The 16,482-nt window shown below is 39.0% G+C and overlaps 1 protein-coding gene across 1 annotated transcript in view; it reads right to left on the reverse strand.

The window, feature by feature from the left end:
- The window catches only part of retm (real-time), a 310,490-nt gene that overhangs the window by 34,857 nt on the left and 259,151 nt on the right, over positions 1 to 16,482 (reverse strand). The window contains exon 12 of the mRNA XM_090377088.1: positions 14,556 to 14,840. Within this exon, the coding sequence (XP_090233214.1) occupies positions 14,556 to 14,840 (285 nt within the window). The remainder of the gene's footprint in view (positions 1 to 14,555; positions 14,841 to 16,482) is intronic.

Below are 16,482 nucleotides of genomic sequence, written 5' to 3' on the forward strand. Positions count from 1 at the left end.
CAAGAATCTGAGAAAAAATATGTACTAGCTATCTCAATTGATTTTGCCAGGGTGTTCGACACTCTATGGTGGCTGAGCATCCTGGGCCGGCTCCGGAGGCAAGGGTTCCTGGCAAACTCATCAATGTGTTTAAAAGCTATCTCACCGATAGAGTAATCAAGATAAAAGCTCCCTACAAAGAATTAGAAGAAAAATATACAGAGGGTGCCCACAGGGATCAGTATTTGGACCAACAATGTGGAACTTCCTGATGGACCAGTTTCTAAACAAGGATCTGGAAGGGGTCGGCTCACAAGCCTTCGCGGACGACCTCATCCTGACAACAGATCTAACTCTAGGGCACAACTAGAAATACTGGCAAACCACACTGTGCAAATTCTCCAAGACTGGGCTACACACTATTTACTACAAATCTCACCGATGAAGACCACCCCAAATTAAAATTGGCACTAGAACAATAAGGCTCAGCATAGAGCTCAAATACCTGGGCGTCATCTTGGATACCTGCTTATCCTTCAAACCACACCTTAAGAAGAAAAATAAGAAACTGCACTGCCTTAATAAACAGAATTGCCCGAAGAGACTGGGGACTGAAATAGAGAATGATGATGTTTTATTATAAAGCAGCCTTCTTACAAATTGCGACATACGCAGCTGGTGCCTGGTATAAAAAGGCCAGCACAGTTGTTTGTTTGTTTGTTGTTTGTTATTTGGTTTTTAGGAGCATTAGCAACTAAGGCCATATTGCTCCGGGGATATGCGGTGGTCATTCCCTGACCTTTCTGCATCCTTCGTATTTGGTGGTCACGGGCTCGAACCCCGGTCTAATCAAGAAGAGTGTGCTACGCACTGCTGCTCCTGCCCACCTGGCTACGGACGCGCCAGGCCAGCACAGCTGCAAACCTAAGAATATTTGATTCGATACATAGAATCATGCTACTCATGGCTGCAGCACAGTGAGCACACACACTCTGCAAGTCATCGTTGGAACCCTCCCCTCAGGCCTAGAGGTAGTGAGGAGAGGCATTCTCCACGAGCTCGTTGAAGGCAATGCTTGTACACACCTTGACTTCAACGGAGATCCAGAAAATAACCGCATTGCAGAAAAAAGAAGACTCCAGAACCACTTGCTAAAGGTGTGACAGGCATGATGGGATGTCTCTATCAAAGGTCGGATAACAAAGAAGTTCTTTCCAAATGTAGATAGATTCCAACCTAAATTACCAAACTGGTATGCACCTAGTCTGTTTGTTACATACCTACTCACAGGACATGGTGGCTTAAATGCCAAACTAACAACTCTGGGAATAATTAAAAATCCAAATTGTACTTGTGGCGATCCAGAAACTTGGTCGCACCTAATGTTTGATTGCAACCAATACGACAACGTCTGCCGCCAGCTGGTGATAAGACTACAACAATCACGGAAGGACAAGGAGCAATTCATCCTGGATGATAAAGAACCATATATGGCATTCACCGAATTTGCACAGAAACTGTTTAACAGACACAGAGCCACACTGGTGCTACAAGCATACCTTTGTAGGTATGCTTGTAGGTAAATGAACAATCTGTGCAAGGTCATTAGTAATTGCAAAAGCCTCAGTATTTCGACCATCTGGGTCGGTGTGACTAGAAAATGGCAGCCAGCTGGAGTTGTGAACATTAAAATCACCAAGAAAAATTACCTCACCATTAGGAAAGCTGGACTGGAGAAAGTCAATGTTGCAAATAGAGGAAGCCGAAGAGCTCCAAGTGATTAGTGGAGTTGGGAGAACAGTAGAGACAACAGATAAATATTACAGAATGAGGTAGAGAGATTTTAAGCCAGAGAAGATCGAAAAGAGGAGATTCCAAATTACCAAGTTTCTGACAGGGAATATTGGAACAGACATATACACAAGTACCACCTCTGAGGCGAAAGGAATCATACAGCAAATAATTTGAGGAATTGAGATGAGCAGTAGTTGAATCACCCGATAACTGAGATTCTGTCAGAAAAAGTACATGGAGTTTGGCAGACTGAAAGTGGAAATGGACATCATTGAGATTAGAATTGGGACCACGTATATTTGTGAAATGAACTAGGAAGTGTTTGGGAGGTTTAGATCTTTTCGCAGATAAGCTTACTCTGTTAGTTTAACAATTCATGGTGTATTCAATAATAAGAAAAAGTGTGGGGGGGGGATGCTGTGTGAAGTAATGAAATTTTTGGATATGGCGTACACATGGTAAGAATATACCCAGATCCTTGACATAATGTGGCCTAGACAATGTCCAATGCATACATACACTCGGACTCCCTCCAGTCACTATCTGGCAGAGTAGAGGCAGCAAGATCCGGAAGAATCCTAAATAGTTACCAATAGGCTTTGTAGCAGCCATATCACTGACAAGACACCATGAACTACTCTTGGACCCCATCAGCACTGCTCAGAAAACTTATTATCTGGCTGCTCAATTTCTTTATATTTTATCAATGTTAAACTTTAGTTGCCACCTCTCAGCCCACCTGCTCAACATTTCTAGATCCTGTTGCAGAAGCATACTGGTATCTGTGTCATTACAACCCTGCCAACCTTCACATCATCTGCAAAATCAGACATTAAGCCTGATATACCTTCATCAACATCATTAATAAATGCAGAAAAAACAGTGGACCCAACACTGAACTCTGAGAGACTCCACTAATAACATAGTGCCCAAATTGCAGTGTCCATTCATTACCACTCTGTCTTCTCCCACTCAACCATCCCTTTATCCATAGCAGCACCTTGCCGTCAATGCCACACTGCTTCAATTTGTACAGCAGTCTTCGATGTGCAACAGTATCAAAAGCCTTCCTAAGATCCAAGTATATGATATCAAAATTATTCTTTGCATCCAGTTCCTTTGTGACCACATCAAAGTATCCAATCAAATCAGTCACACAAGACTTCCCCTTAATAAACCCATGCTGTGTCTGAACTATAACTGAAGTCTTGTCCAGATGATCCTGCAGTGCTTCCATTAATTTCCACGGAACAGAAGTTAAACTAACAGGTGTGTAATTACTTGTGTCGCCCTTTAATCCTCCTTTGTGAATTGGAGTCACATTTAAAAACCTCCAGTCCGTGTGTATCTCCCGAGTCCAAGGAAGCCATCATAACTATGGCTCAGGGATTGCATACTTTCTTCGCTGCTTCCTTTAATATAACTGGATAGATCCCATCAACCCAAGGTCCTTTCTTATGTTTATTTTCAACAAATTCTGCTCCAATTTGCTCTCAGTTATTACAAAATCATTTCGCTCACTGCCATTGTTTAATACACCTCTGGCATTCCTCTCCCTATATTACTCCTCATGTGTAAATGCTGATGCAAAATACTCATTTAGTTTGTTAGCTACCTAAGCAGGATCATTGACAGTTGAACCATCGATGATATCAAGTGGACCAATCTGATTCATCCCCTTCCTTCTAGAGTTTACATAAGTAAAGAACTCTTTGCTGTTATTCTTTGCATCCTTTGGCAAAGATTTCTCGTAATCTGCCTTCACCTGCCTAAACTCCTTTGTAACTTGGTTACAGACCAGCTTATATCTATCATAGGCTTCTGTGTCACCCATTAATTTTTATGTATCCCATGCATTTTTCTTCTCTGCCATATGTCTCATTAGTTCATCTGACATCCATTTAGGCCTAAACTTTGAACAGTATTTCTTAGCTGGTATGTAAAGCATAGAAGCTTCCAAGATTAATTCTTTGAATGCTTCCCATTTAGAAATTGCTGCTGGTAACATCATCAATTAGTCCCACTGTATAGAATTTAAAACTGTTTCAAGACCACTGTACGTAAGCAAAAACCCTTCCCTTTACCCCTGATGGTAGTTATCTCTTTGAGTAAATCCCACATCAGCACACTGTGATCACTGCCATCTAGTGGTTCCTTTATATACAGATTCTTAAGGTATGAAGAATCACTACTGATAATCAGATAAAGAGTATTACTCCCCCTGGTTGCTTCCCAAACATGCTGCAGTAGAAAACAATCATCCAATAAATCCACAAAAGTCTTGCTAGTGTGTGAGTGACCGACCCACAAGTTCCAGTCAATATGTGGGAAATTAAAATCCCCCATACCATTATAAGACAATCTGGTTTACTGGCCAACTCTATTTCTCTGTATAGTTGTACATTATACTCATCAGGCCTATAACATACTCCTACTCTCAATTCTGCTTTCCCAGTGCTTATGTCATACCAACTGACTGAACACTGCACTGTCTGCCCATGTAAACTGGATGCACTTCCTTAGATTTTACATACTTCTTAACTAACAGCATAACTCCTTCCCCCTTCCTATCCTGTCTGTCCTTTTTTTACACATTGTACTCCCCAAATTCCAGTTCTGCATTCTTTATATTTGTGTGACACCCAACAATATCTGTCTTTGGTGTTTTGACCAACACCTAAAATTCATCTAATTTATTTACTAAACTCCTAGCACTGGTGTACATGCAAGTATACATGCACCTGTTCTTATTCTTAGCTACCCTAACACAGCCCATGTATTTACTCGATCTGCGATGACTCCCAGCAGTCTTTGAAATCCCCCACACTTTGTTTTCCAGGCAGCTGCTCATTCCAATAGAAGCAGTACAAGAATCATTTTCAGTTTTGCCAGTAGCTATTGTTAATCTATTAGTCCGTGTATCCTCCCAAGCCAGCAGTTTTCTGACCCACCAAACACTGTCTCTTGATAGCATCATCAAATATTCTTGTGCTCTTTCTATTTAAGTGTATCCCATCCCTGTAGAAAGAGTCTCTCCTATTAACAAGCTTAGACCATGCTGAGAAAAATTCTACCCCACGAGCCTTGCACAATCTCTCCAGGGCCGAATTGATCGACAAGGCTCTCATCATATACTCCCTCCTATCGTGTCTGGGAAGAATTGCAGATACTTTCAAATTCAACCCTAACTTGTGGGGGTTTTCAACATTGGCCTGTACTTGTTAAGTAATTCCACTGTTCTCCTACTCTTAATCTCATTGGTGCCAATGAGTACAACAATATCACCTTTTGTGCCCTCAAAAGATATCTGCTCTACAACGTCATCAATTTTTGCCCCAGGCAGACACACGCTGGTCCTGTTCTACCTATCCTTTTTGCACAATATATTCCCCGTTTCCCTGACAATAGAGTCACTGACAACTAGTTCCTGTGGGACCAGTGCATTCTGCCTTGGGATTGCCACTGTGTTGTCTAATGTTCATGTGTAATCTCTGGCATTGATGTGGGCAGCTGTATTTAAATTGAGGGGCTTGATGGGCCCCTCAATTTACACTCTTCGAAGGCATCTACCCTGTTCTTCAAGCTCTCATAAAGGTTCTTAACAATGCTGAGTTGGCACCTGATTTCCTCACACCCCTTACATCGAGCACACACACACACACACACACACACACACACACACACACACACACACACACACACACACACACACAAGGACATTCCCCCTGGGCAATATTATGTCCTGTTCCTGATCGCCCCACAAACATCAAACAAGCAGTAAATTTCAAAAGGCTGTGATTCAGAGGACAACCCCTACTCAGTTCTCCCTGAGTCACAGCACTCCCACTACCTTAAGCCTTTTGCTTTGCTGAGGCATGATTTCAATACAATTAAAAATATAACACAACTTATATCCCAATGCAGTAATAACACTATATATTTATTTCAGTATCGAGTTTTATATCCTACCATGTTATGTTATATGAATTTCATATCTCCTATTAAGTTTAATTATATGTATTAAGTTATAACGTTACGTTTGTAAAATCTAAGTGGTTATACTACTTAGTTAGAATTACCATGGAACTATGTTTGTTTGTATTTGGTTTTTCAGAGCATTAGCAACTAAGGCCATATTGCTCCGGGATATGCAGTGGTCATTCCCTGACCTTTCCACATCTTCCGTATTTGGTGGTGATGGGCTCGAACCTCGGTCTAATCAAGAAGCGTGTGCTATGCAATGCTGCTGCTTCTTCCCACCTGGCTACGGAGGTGCCCATGGAACTAAAAGTAAACCTAGTAGCTGGCGAATCTCCCCCCTCCCCAAATTCAAAGCTGTCATGACAGCATGAGGAAGTGCCTATGGATCAAGGTGAATTGGGTTGTTCTGTATCCACGTGAATATTGTAGTAGTAGTAGTAGTAGTAGTAGTGGCACTTGATGCAAGAAAGCAAGTGCAGGAGCTTATGCAGCATCAGCCAAAAAAAAAAAAAAAAAAAAAAAATCACACCATACCCTCCAATTGCCTGTCCAGTTCCTCCTTAAATTTATTTAACCTATCAACTTCCACAACGACAGATGGAAGTTTGTTCCAGCAATTAACCACCCGCTGGCTAAAGGCAAATTTCCGCACATCTATTCTACATCTATCCTTTCTTAATTTGAACTTATGTCCCCGTAGGTTCGTATTCTGAACAAGTGGGAGGATCCCATCAGAATTCAGCGTGCTCAACCCATTCAAGGCCTTATAGACCTCAATCAGATCACCGCGCAGGTGCCTAGTCTCCAGCCACTGCAATTTGCAGAACTTAAGCCTCTCTTGGTAAGAGGATCCCTTCATTCCCCTCACCAATCGTGTTGCTCTTCTCTGTACACGCTCAAGCAAATCTACATCCTTCCTAAAATGAGGCCTCCAGACCTGTACGCAGTACTCAAGGCGTGGCCTGACCATTGCCTTATACAGAGGGACAATCACCTCCTTTTCCCTGCTAGCAAAATTCCTATATATCATTGACAAAACCCCATGACCTGCCCTAGCAGCCTGTCTACATTGCTCAGAAAACTTCATATCTGACTGCACAATTACTCCCAGGTCTTTTTCATTTTCTACCACCTTAAGTGTAGTACCACACAGTTGGTACGTTTCTCTGGGGTTACTTCTACCCATATGCAGTACTTTGCATTTGTCAAGGTTAAACTTCAGTTGCCACTTCTTAGCCCATCTGCCCAAATTATCTAGATCCTGTTGCAGTAGCACACTGCCATTACTGTCATTAACAACCCTGCCAACCTTCGTGTCATCTGCAAACTTCGACATTAAGCCTGATATACCTTCATCAATATCATTGATAAATATACAAAACAACAGTGGACCCAACACCGAACCCTGTGGGACTCCACTAATAACATTAGTCCACGAAGAGCAGCACCCATTGATTACCACCCTCTGTCTTCTCCCACTTAACCATCCTTTTATCCATTGTAGCAACTTACCCTTAATACCATTCTGCTCCAATTTGTACAGTAGTCTTCCATGCGCAACAGTGTCAAAAGCTTTCCTGAAATCCAAGTATATGATATCAAAATTATTTTTTGCATCCAGTTCCTTTGTGACCACATCATAATAACCAATCAAATTTGTCAGACAAGACTTTCCCTTAACAAACCCATGCTGTGTCTGAATTATTGCTGCAGTCTTGTCTAGATGATCCTGCAATGCATCTTTAACCAGTGACTCCATTATTTTACCCGGAACAGAAGTTAAACTAACTGGTCTGTAATTATTCGTGTCACCCTTCGAACCTCCTTTGTGAATTGGGGATACATTTGCACATCTCCAGTCCGTGGGAACCTCCCCTGAATCCAAGGATGCTCTCATAATTATGGCTAAGGGTTTGCTTAGTTGCTTTGCCGCCTCCTTTAATATAACTGGATAGATCCCATCCGCCCCAGGTGCCTTTCTTATGTTTAACTTCAACAATTTCTCCTCCACTTTGCTCTCAGTTATTACAAAATCATTAAGCACACTGCTACAATTTGATAACCTTCTTCCATTTTCAAACTGTAATGATTCCTCACGTGTGAATGTAGATGCAAAATACTCATTCAGTTTGTTTGCTATCTGAGCAGGATCATCAACAGTCGAACCATCGATGTCAAGTGGACCAATCATATTCAGCCCCTTCCTTTTAGAGTTTATATAAGTAAAGAAATCCTTGCTGTTTTTCTTAGCATCTTTTGCCAAAGATTTCTCGTAATCCGCCTTTGCCTGCCGAACCTCCTTTGTGACCTGATTACAGACTAGCTTATATCTGCTACAGGCTTCTGCGTCGCCTGATAATTTATATGCATCCCATGCATTTTTCTTCTCTGTCACGAGTCTCATTAGTTCATTTGATAACCATTTAGGCCTAAACCTTGAACAATATTTCTTCATCGGTATGAAAAGTCTAGTATCTTCCACGATTAATTCCTTGAATGCTTCCCACTTAGAATTTACTGTTTGTAACATCGTCAGTCGATCCCACTGTACAGAATTTAAAAACTGTCTGAGACCACTGTACTCCCCTTTACGGAAGCAAAAACCCTTTCCTTTACCCCTGACGGTAGTTACCTCTTTGAGTAAATCCCACTTCAGCACACTGTGATCACTGCCACCTAGTGGTTCCTTTATCTGCAAATTCTTAATACACGAATGATCACTGCTGATAACCAGATCAAGAGTATTACTTTCTCTGGTTGCCTCTCGAACATGCTGCTGCAGAAAACAATCATCCAATAAATCCCCAAAAGTCTGACTAGTGTGTGAGTGACCAACCCACAAGTTCCAGTCAATATCTGGGAAGTTAAAATACCCCATTATAAGACATTCTGATTTACTGGCCCACTCTATTTCTCTGTACAATTGTTCATTGTACTCATTCGAGTCATTAGGCCTATAACACACTCCTACTCTTATTTTTGCTTTTGCAGTGCTTATGTCACACCAAACTGACTCAACAGTGCACTGTCCATCTATATCAACTGGAAGCACTTCTTTTGATTTTATGTTTTTCTTAATTAACAGCATAACACCTCCTCCCTTTCTGTCCTGTCTATCCTTTCTGTACACATTGTACTCCCCAAATTCCAGTTCTGCATTCCTTATATCTTTGTGACACCACGTCTCTGCTATCCCAACAATATCCGCCTTTGATGTCTTGACCAACACTTCAAATTCATCAAATTTATTTACTATACTTCTAGCATTGGTATACATGCAAGCATACATGCTCCTATGCCTATTCCTTGTTACCCTAACACATCCCATATACCCAACTATTCCAGGATGACTGCCATCCGTCCCTGAAACCCCCAACACCCCTCGCTCCAGGTCGCTTCTTATTCTAATAGAAGTTGTGCAAGAATCACCTTCACCTCTGCCTGCGGTTACTGTTAAACTATTAGTCTTTGTATCCCCCCAAGCTAGCAGTTTTCCGACCCACCTAACACTGCCTCGATAGCATCAGCAAATATTCTTGCACCCTTTCTATTTAAGTGTATCCCATCCCTGTAGAAGCAATCTCTCCTGTTAACAAGTACAGTCCAGGCTGAAAAAAATTCTACCCCTTGAGCCTTGCACAAACTTTCCAGGGCCGAATTGATCGACAAGGCTCTCATCATATACTCCCTCCTATCGTGTCTGGGCAGAATTGCAGACACTTTCAAATTCAACCCTAATTCTCGGCTTTTTTTCAACAGTGACCTGTACTTGTTGAGTAATTCTGCCGGTCTCCTACTCTTAATATCATTAGTGCCAATGTGTACAACTATATCACCTTTTGTGCCCTTGAAAGATGATATCCGCTCTACAACGTCATCAACCTTTGCCCCTGGCAGACATACCCTGGTCCTGTTCCACTTGCTGGAACAGGACCAGACAATGTCAAGCTGGAATGTCCAGCTTGACATTGTCAAGCTGGACATTCCAACTCTCCGTTAGATTTTTTGTAGTGTGATTCCAGTGGGTTTATTTTCATTAAGTTTGGCCTTATAAAAATTTATCAGCTGTGGATCAAGGAGGAATATCAAAATATCAAAATTATCCTGAGAGTAGACTGGATTTTAGCCACAATAACAGTTCCCTCCCTAAGTTGGGTGGAGGTTCATTTGCTTCCATATACAGGCTCTGAACTGAAGGGGTCTGAAAAGTATCCAAATCAATTCTCAGATTAGAACTGTGTAAAATGTATTCAATTTTAACAAAATACTTTTCTAGCAGAATCATAAACTGGAGCTCCACAGTCTAAATGGGATCTGATTAGTGCACATTATAGATGGAACAGGGTGTACTGACAGGCATCCTCATCTTGTTGTAGCTTTTTTGAGGATTATTTTTTTTGACTCTGAGTATTCAAATGTATTATATGTGCAGCAAAAGTGAGTTTATTATCTAGAATTTGGACAGCTGGTAATTGGAATTAATTGAGTTTTTGTCTGCTTGCATAAATTCAACATTTGGCCTTTGTGGTCTCTCTCTGGTATTTATTTTTCTGGGCAATTAGATGTGGCTTTGAAGACAGAGAAATGGCTTGAAAGTACAGACCAGGCAAATTTTTTTATAATTGATGTATCAAGTGAGACTGATATCTCTGTTTAAGTTGCTATGGTCCAATAATTTCAAGTGTCAGGATGTGGATGTACGTCCTGGTATGGTTAATTTTACTTGTTTTCTCCCTCCTTGGCAGGTTACTTCATTTTTAATCTTATATTTTTAATTTTTTTTTTTTTACTAATTTCCAAAGATCATATACTTTAGAGAAAGCAGAATGCTTTCAAGACAATTGTGCACACCCAATTGTGCATAGTTTTTAGGTCTGTAGTTTGAATAAGTAGCATCATCCTGGTATGGTATACTGTTGACAGTTTTCAAACTTAATCGAGTTTGAGATGTACAGTCAAACAGAAATTTAAGTATCCTGCTTTAGCTGAGGTTAGTAAATTTGCTGAACTAAATGTCAAAATGATGTAGTCTATTTTGGTTGTCTCACTTTCTGACCTTGTAGTAGTTCCTAGATTCAGAATTTGTTCTCTATCCCATCTCTGTTATAGCTAAAGACAAAGCAGACTTACTAGTTTTCTCTTTTTCTTTTAATTCTGGTATTGGTAAACCACCTTCTGTTACACAAAATATGTTAATATTAGAGACCATGGATGTTAGAAAAATTCTGAACAATCCAGATGCCAAAAAAGCTGCAGATCCTGATGCAATTTTTTCATTTATTCTCAAAACCAGTGCTCCCGTTTTGTGTCACCTTTTCACACTTTCTTATTCCACTGGTGCTTCCTTCTTGGAAATTTGCTCAGTTCCAACCAGAACCTAAAAAGGGTAACAAATCCCTCCTGTCCAATTATTGCTCCATTGCACTTGCTACTCTTTTCAAAGTAATGGAGAAATCCATCATCATTTACAAACCATCTTGACACCTTATATCTGATTAATGATTATTAATATGGTTTCTGTGAGTGTCAATCTACTGGCGATACACTGGCTTATGCTGTTGACATTTGGGCAAATTTGATGGGAAAGTTTTCCTGTGATACTCCCATTTAAAAAAACATTTTCCCACTTATATCACTTTCTTAAGGTCCAAGATGGAATAAACCCAAATATAGCCCACCCACCACTTAATTACAGTTGTGGGAAAGGAATGGTAGGGAATAAATTCTAGGAATCGTTCATGGTACAGTTTGTTTACGTCATATAAACTGTTTCAAGTACAGGTGCCATTTATTTATTTCATACGGTATTTAACTGAAAGCTTTGAGGGTAGAAATGTCATGCCATAATTCAGTTCTAGCCATTTATCATTGCATTCCCATGCACTGCTCAGATATTTTTGCTTTCTCAGTGCTTATGTCACACCAAACTGACTCAATATTGTACTGTCCAGCTGACATGGGTAGACAGTGCAATGTTGAATCAGTTTGCTGTGACATAAGCACTGGGAAAGCAAAAATTAAGGTAGGAATGTGTTGTAGACCTAATAACTCTGATGAGTACAACAAAGAACTGCAACTGTACAGAAAAATAGAGTGGGCCAGTAAATCAGATTGCCTTATAATGGGAAATTTTAAACTTCCCAGATATTGAGGAACTTGTGGAATAGTCACTTGCACACTAGCAAGACATTTGTGAATTTTCCACAAAATGAATCAAACTTTCATCTTTCATTCGTTTTAAGTGCGCATGTGGATGAAGGTGTTAAAAAAGAAAGATTAGTATATCAAGTATGCAGATATACCCTATCTGCATACTTGATATACTAATCTTGAACACTTTAGAAGGTACACTTACCTAATAACAAGTAAATCCTCTTCAGCTTAAGGTCTACGATGAATCCAGGCTGCTTCTTAAGACAACCTGAATTCATAATTATGACATTCATGTGCATTATTTAAAATTATTCACAGCCTGGTCAGAAACAATTTCCAGATAATCTGTAGGGGGAAACCCCGCACTTCATTATACCACCAGATGTAGCCTGTATTGTATATCTGGCAAACAGGTCCATGCAGAAATGCTGTTTTTGCCATATTTGAGTCTTCCAAACAGCAGAACCAGGATTTTCCAGATTAGGCAATGTTTTCATATCTTCCACTATCCAAGTGTTGGTGTAGCTGAACCTACTACAACTGTATCTTTGTGTTTGTTTCTGGAAGGAGCAAACCCCAGTACAGTTGCTAATTGCAATTCCCTATCTGTGACAAGGTACAATTAGCTGTGCATTTTAAAATGCCTCTTTGGTAATCATTGGGCTATTAACTATCTAGCCTTTCTGTTGCCCTGCACAAGTCTTGCCAGCCTCCACTGGTCTCTTGCTTCAACCAACTGTTGATGTAAGAGACCAATGAAGTGGATGACAATAACCAAATACCATTCTTGGATGAATGTTATTTGGTTATTGGCCCAATCTTTATATAACTGAGACACAGTTGTATGTTAAAATCCCACCAGGTTTACAGTTTCTGAGATACACATTACTGATGCATCTGGCATCACCAACCATGCGACAGTCAAAGTAACTTAAATCTTTCATTTTGTTTTTTTTATATTGAATTGCACGCATGCACAGCATCCCTAGTTCTGCCCATGTGCTTTCTATCGCATGGTAGAACAATCATACTATTGAAGAAGCACTCTATAACACAAAAAGAGAAGTTTACATTAAACGATAAACTATTGCTTCATAAACACAGCTTAAAAAAAAAAAAAAAAAAAAAAAAAAAAAAAAATCAATATTTATTTTCTACCAAAATTTGACAAAATGTGAAAAACAGGCCTAAAAAGGGAGGCATAAAGCTTTCCTTAGAGCTAGTCCCTTAAAAGCAATATAATGGGAGTTTATTGACAGAAAAATCAGCTGCAGCATATCAGCTTTTTCAATCAGAAATCCCCTTTAATCCATTTTACAAATAATTGTTCCATGCTTCCTTAAAAAGGAGCTTCCTTCCTTTTAATCCTTGGGTCCTGTTACAGTTTCATGCCATCTTGCTAAGGTCTCCCAGCAGATATATATCACAGATTACATTATAATTGGTTTATAATGTAGTATCTGTTTTGGGATCTTTGATTATCTATTCTCTGTGCATGAACTGTCCAGCTTCTCCTATAAGTTTATATGTGTTCAATTATTGATTTTTTCCCTTTAGTTCTTCCATTAGTACAGTGCTTATCCTTATTTCTTGTTTTTGGTAAAGTCTGGTATAGCCAGCAGTTCTTTTCATGATATCTGTAGCTGTTATTCTTCTTTGGTCTTCCTTACATGTGGTCCAAGCCTCACTTCCATATATAAGTAAAGATAAAAACTTGATTTATAATCCCTAGTACTCATTGTATTGTTTTTCTTTCCTTGTTGTCTATGTCTTTTTCTTTTGACGTATCTTAAGTGGTACCCAAGATATTTAAAACTATTTACTTATTCTAGGATTTCATTTTCTTTTGCTCATTATAGATTCTTTACCTCGAAAAGCAATTATTTATTCCTAGTTATATTTCCATGTTATATTTTTTATGAGTAAAGTTTAAATGGTATACTGAATATTGTAAATCATCCTCAGAGCCAGCCACTAAAGCCTGATCATCTGCAAACATAGTATCTAAATATGTTCCTTGTTTTAAAGGAATATTAGTGCAAAAAGTTAGTCTCCAATTTCTTATCAGAGAATTTATGTAAATAATAAAGAGAAGAAGTAAGAAGCAGCAACCTTTTTGTCTAACTCCTCTGTTTATTGGCTTCCAGTCTGAAATCTTTGGGGCATTTTCTTCTTTAATAATTTCAAATAAATTATCTCTGCTAATATAATCAAAAGCTTTATTGTAGTCTGTGAAAGCTAGATCTGTTTTGACATTGTTGTTATTGTGTGTGTGTGTGTGTGTGTGTGTGTGTGTGTGTGTGTGTGTGTGTGTGTGTGTGTGTGTGTGTTTCCCATTTACAACTTTGATGGGGAAATAGTCATCAACACAGGAATATCTAAATTCACTCTGCTTCATCTATCTCAGATTCAAAGAATGATCACACAGATTTTATACATGGAGTTTTAATAAGTTTACACCTCTAGAAATACTGCAGTCATTAATGTTTCCCTTTTTAAAAACAGGAAAAAACTATCACTCTATGCAATCTATGCAGAAGTATTTTGTCTTCCCATAAACTATTTATGAATTTTAACATGCTAATTACAAAAACAAAGCAAAACAAAACAAAAAAAAGAATGATTCTATATGAGTTAAATTAACTAACCTGAACACTTTCTCCATCGCGGCAAGTAACTGCTGGCTCGACAGCATGGTATTCATGCCCCAAAGTCCACTGTTTAGGAATGACAGAATGAATTGGACCATCGAGGCTCAACATTGCTAAAGGAAGAGATGGATGCGCACAACCCTGTGCTTCCTCTTCTCTTATTTCTCTCTCTGGAGGTGGTAATGCTTGCTGAGTACGAAACACACTGAAACATATATCTTCCTTCATAACATCAAAATCCCAGCAGATTACACTCCCATTATCATCAATGGTCAGCACTACCTAGAATAAAACCTTAGCATTAAACCTTCAATTTAACTCAAATATCAGACAAGTTTTAACACAACAACAACAACACAAGAAAACTCCCAAAATGAAATAAAACAAAGTAACAAAGTTTGGCCAATTCAGCCCAGAGATAATGATAATGGTTTCCATCCCTGCCAAATGAAGGCAGAGTCATACTATTCTCCTCTCACTGTTACTGCCTTTTTCTTTAAACCAAGTTATTGGAATATTCAGCAAAATATCTAAACCTTGCTGGGTCCAAGTTGCCCTCTGACTGATGAATTTTCTACTCTGTGGCCCCACACGGTGGCAGCTTAAGTCAACAATGGGATGACACACACACACACACACACACACACACACACACTAGACACAAGAATCTGTCCTCAAGGTTTCGATAAAATCTGCTAATTATCTTAAGCTTAGAAAGGTAAATATTTTCTTTTGGATAAATCACCTCACTCTAGTTTATAGAATTTATGTTCATATCTCCACAGTATTCATTACTTAGATCTTGTTTATGGAAAAGATCATTACTTATTTCCTGACAGAACACTAACCAACGTCTAATCTCAGTTAGTATTCAGATAATACATGCAGGGCACCATGTGGATATAAGTTGCCCTCTGACTGATGAATTTTCTACTCTGTGGCCCCACACGGTGGCAGCTTAAGTCAACAATGGGATGACACACGCACACACACACACTAGACACAAGAATCTGTCCTCAAGGTTTCGATAAAATCTGCTAATTATCTTAAGCTTAGAAAGATAAATATTTTCTTTTGGATAAATATGTTCTAAAAGGGTTAGTCTCTCATCAAAAATGACACCCAAGTGCTTTATCACATATGGAACAGCAAACATTCTTGCTTCTAACAGATAACCTCCTCTCAACATCATTGCCAATTAGAAGATGACCGATCATCACCCATGAACCAGATGACATAATAGGGCTTACAATACAGGAACCAGTAGCAGGAAGTAATCATGTTCTATAGTGGATAGTGAAGAGAGAGGCAGCAGTAGTTAAAGGTAAAGGAATGGATTATAATTTCAGGAAAGGAAATTACAATGGCATAAGGTGCTATATGGCTTCTATTAACTGGGTAGATATCTCACAGAGAGTGAATACAACTGAATTATGGGAATTATGGTATACCTATGAAACATTAATCACAGAAGACTTGAATGCATAAATACCATTAAAAAAATACTCCATTTTTTTTTTTTTTTTTTTTTTTTATGTGAATCCTCCTCCATGAGGAGGATTCCAAGTTGAGTTGGATGAATAATGAAGTTGCCAGATTACTTGAGCTTAAAAAGACAGCATGGAAAAGTTACAGAGCAATAAAAAGTACTGAAGCCTACAACAGCTACAAATTAATCTGTAATAATGCCACAGAAAAGGTGAGGCTGGCAAAGGCAGATTATGAGAAATTGATGGCAAAGAGAGCAAAGAGTAGGGATAAGGAATAGTATTAGATACTCCAGTTGATGTTGCAGATGAACTCAACAGTTACTTTGCATTGATATTTACAGAAGAAAAACTCTTTATGTTAGTGAGAAATTATAGGAGTGAACTTAAAAAATATGTAAATAATGATATTGAAATTTCACATTATTATTTAATGA

The sequence above is a fragment of the Mastigoproctus giganteus genome, chromosome 7 (assembly GCF_048544385.1).
Source record: "Mastigoproctus giganteus isolate SK-2022 chromosome 7, ASM4854438v1, whole genome shotgun sequence".
Lineage (NCBI taxonomy): Eukaryota > Metazoa > Arthropoda > Arachnida > Uropygi > Thelyphonidae > Mastigoproctus > Mastigoproctus giganteus.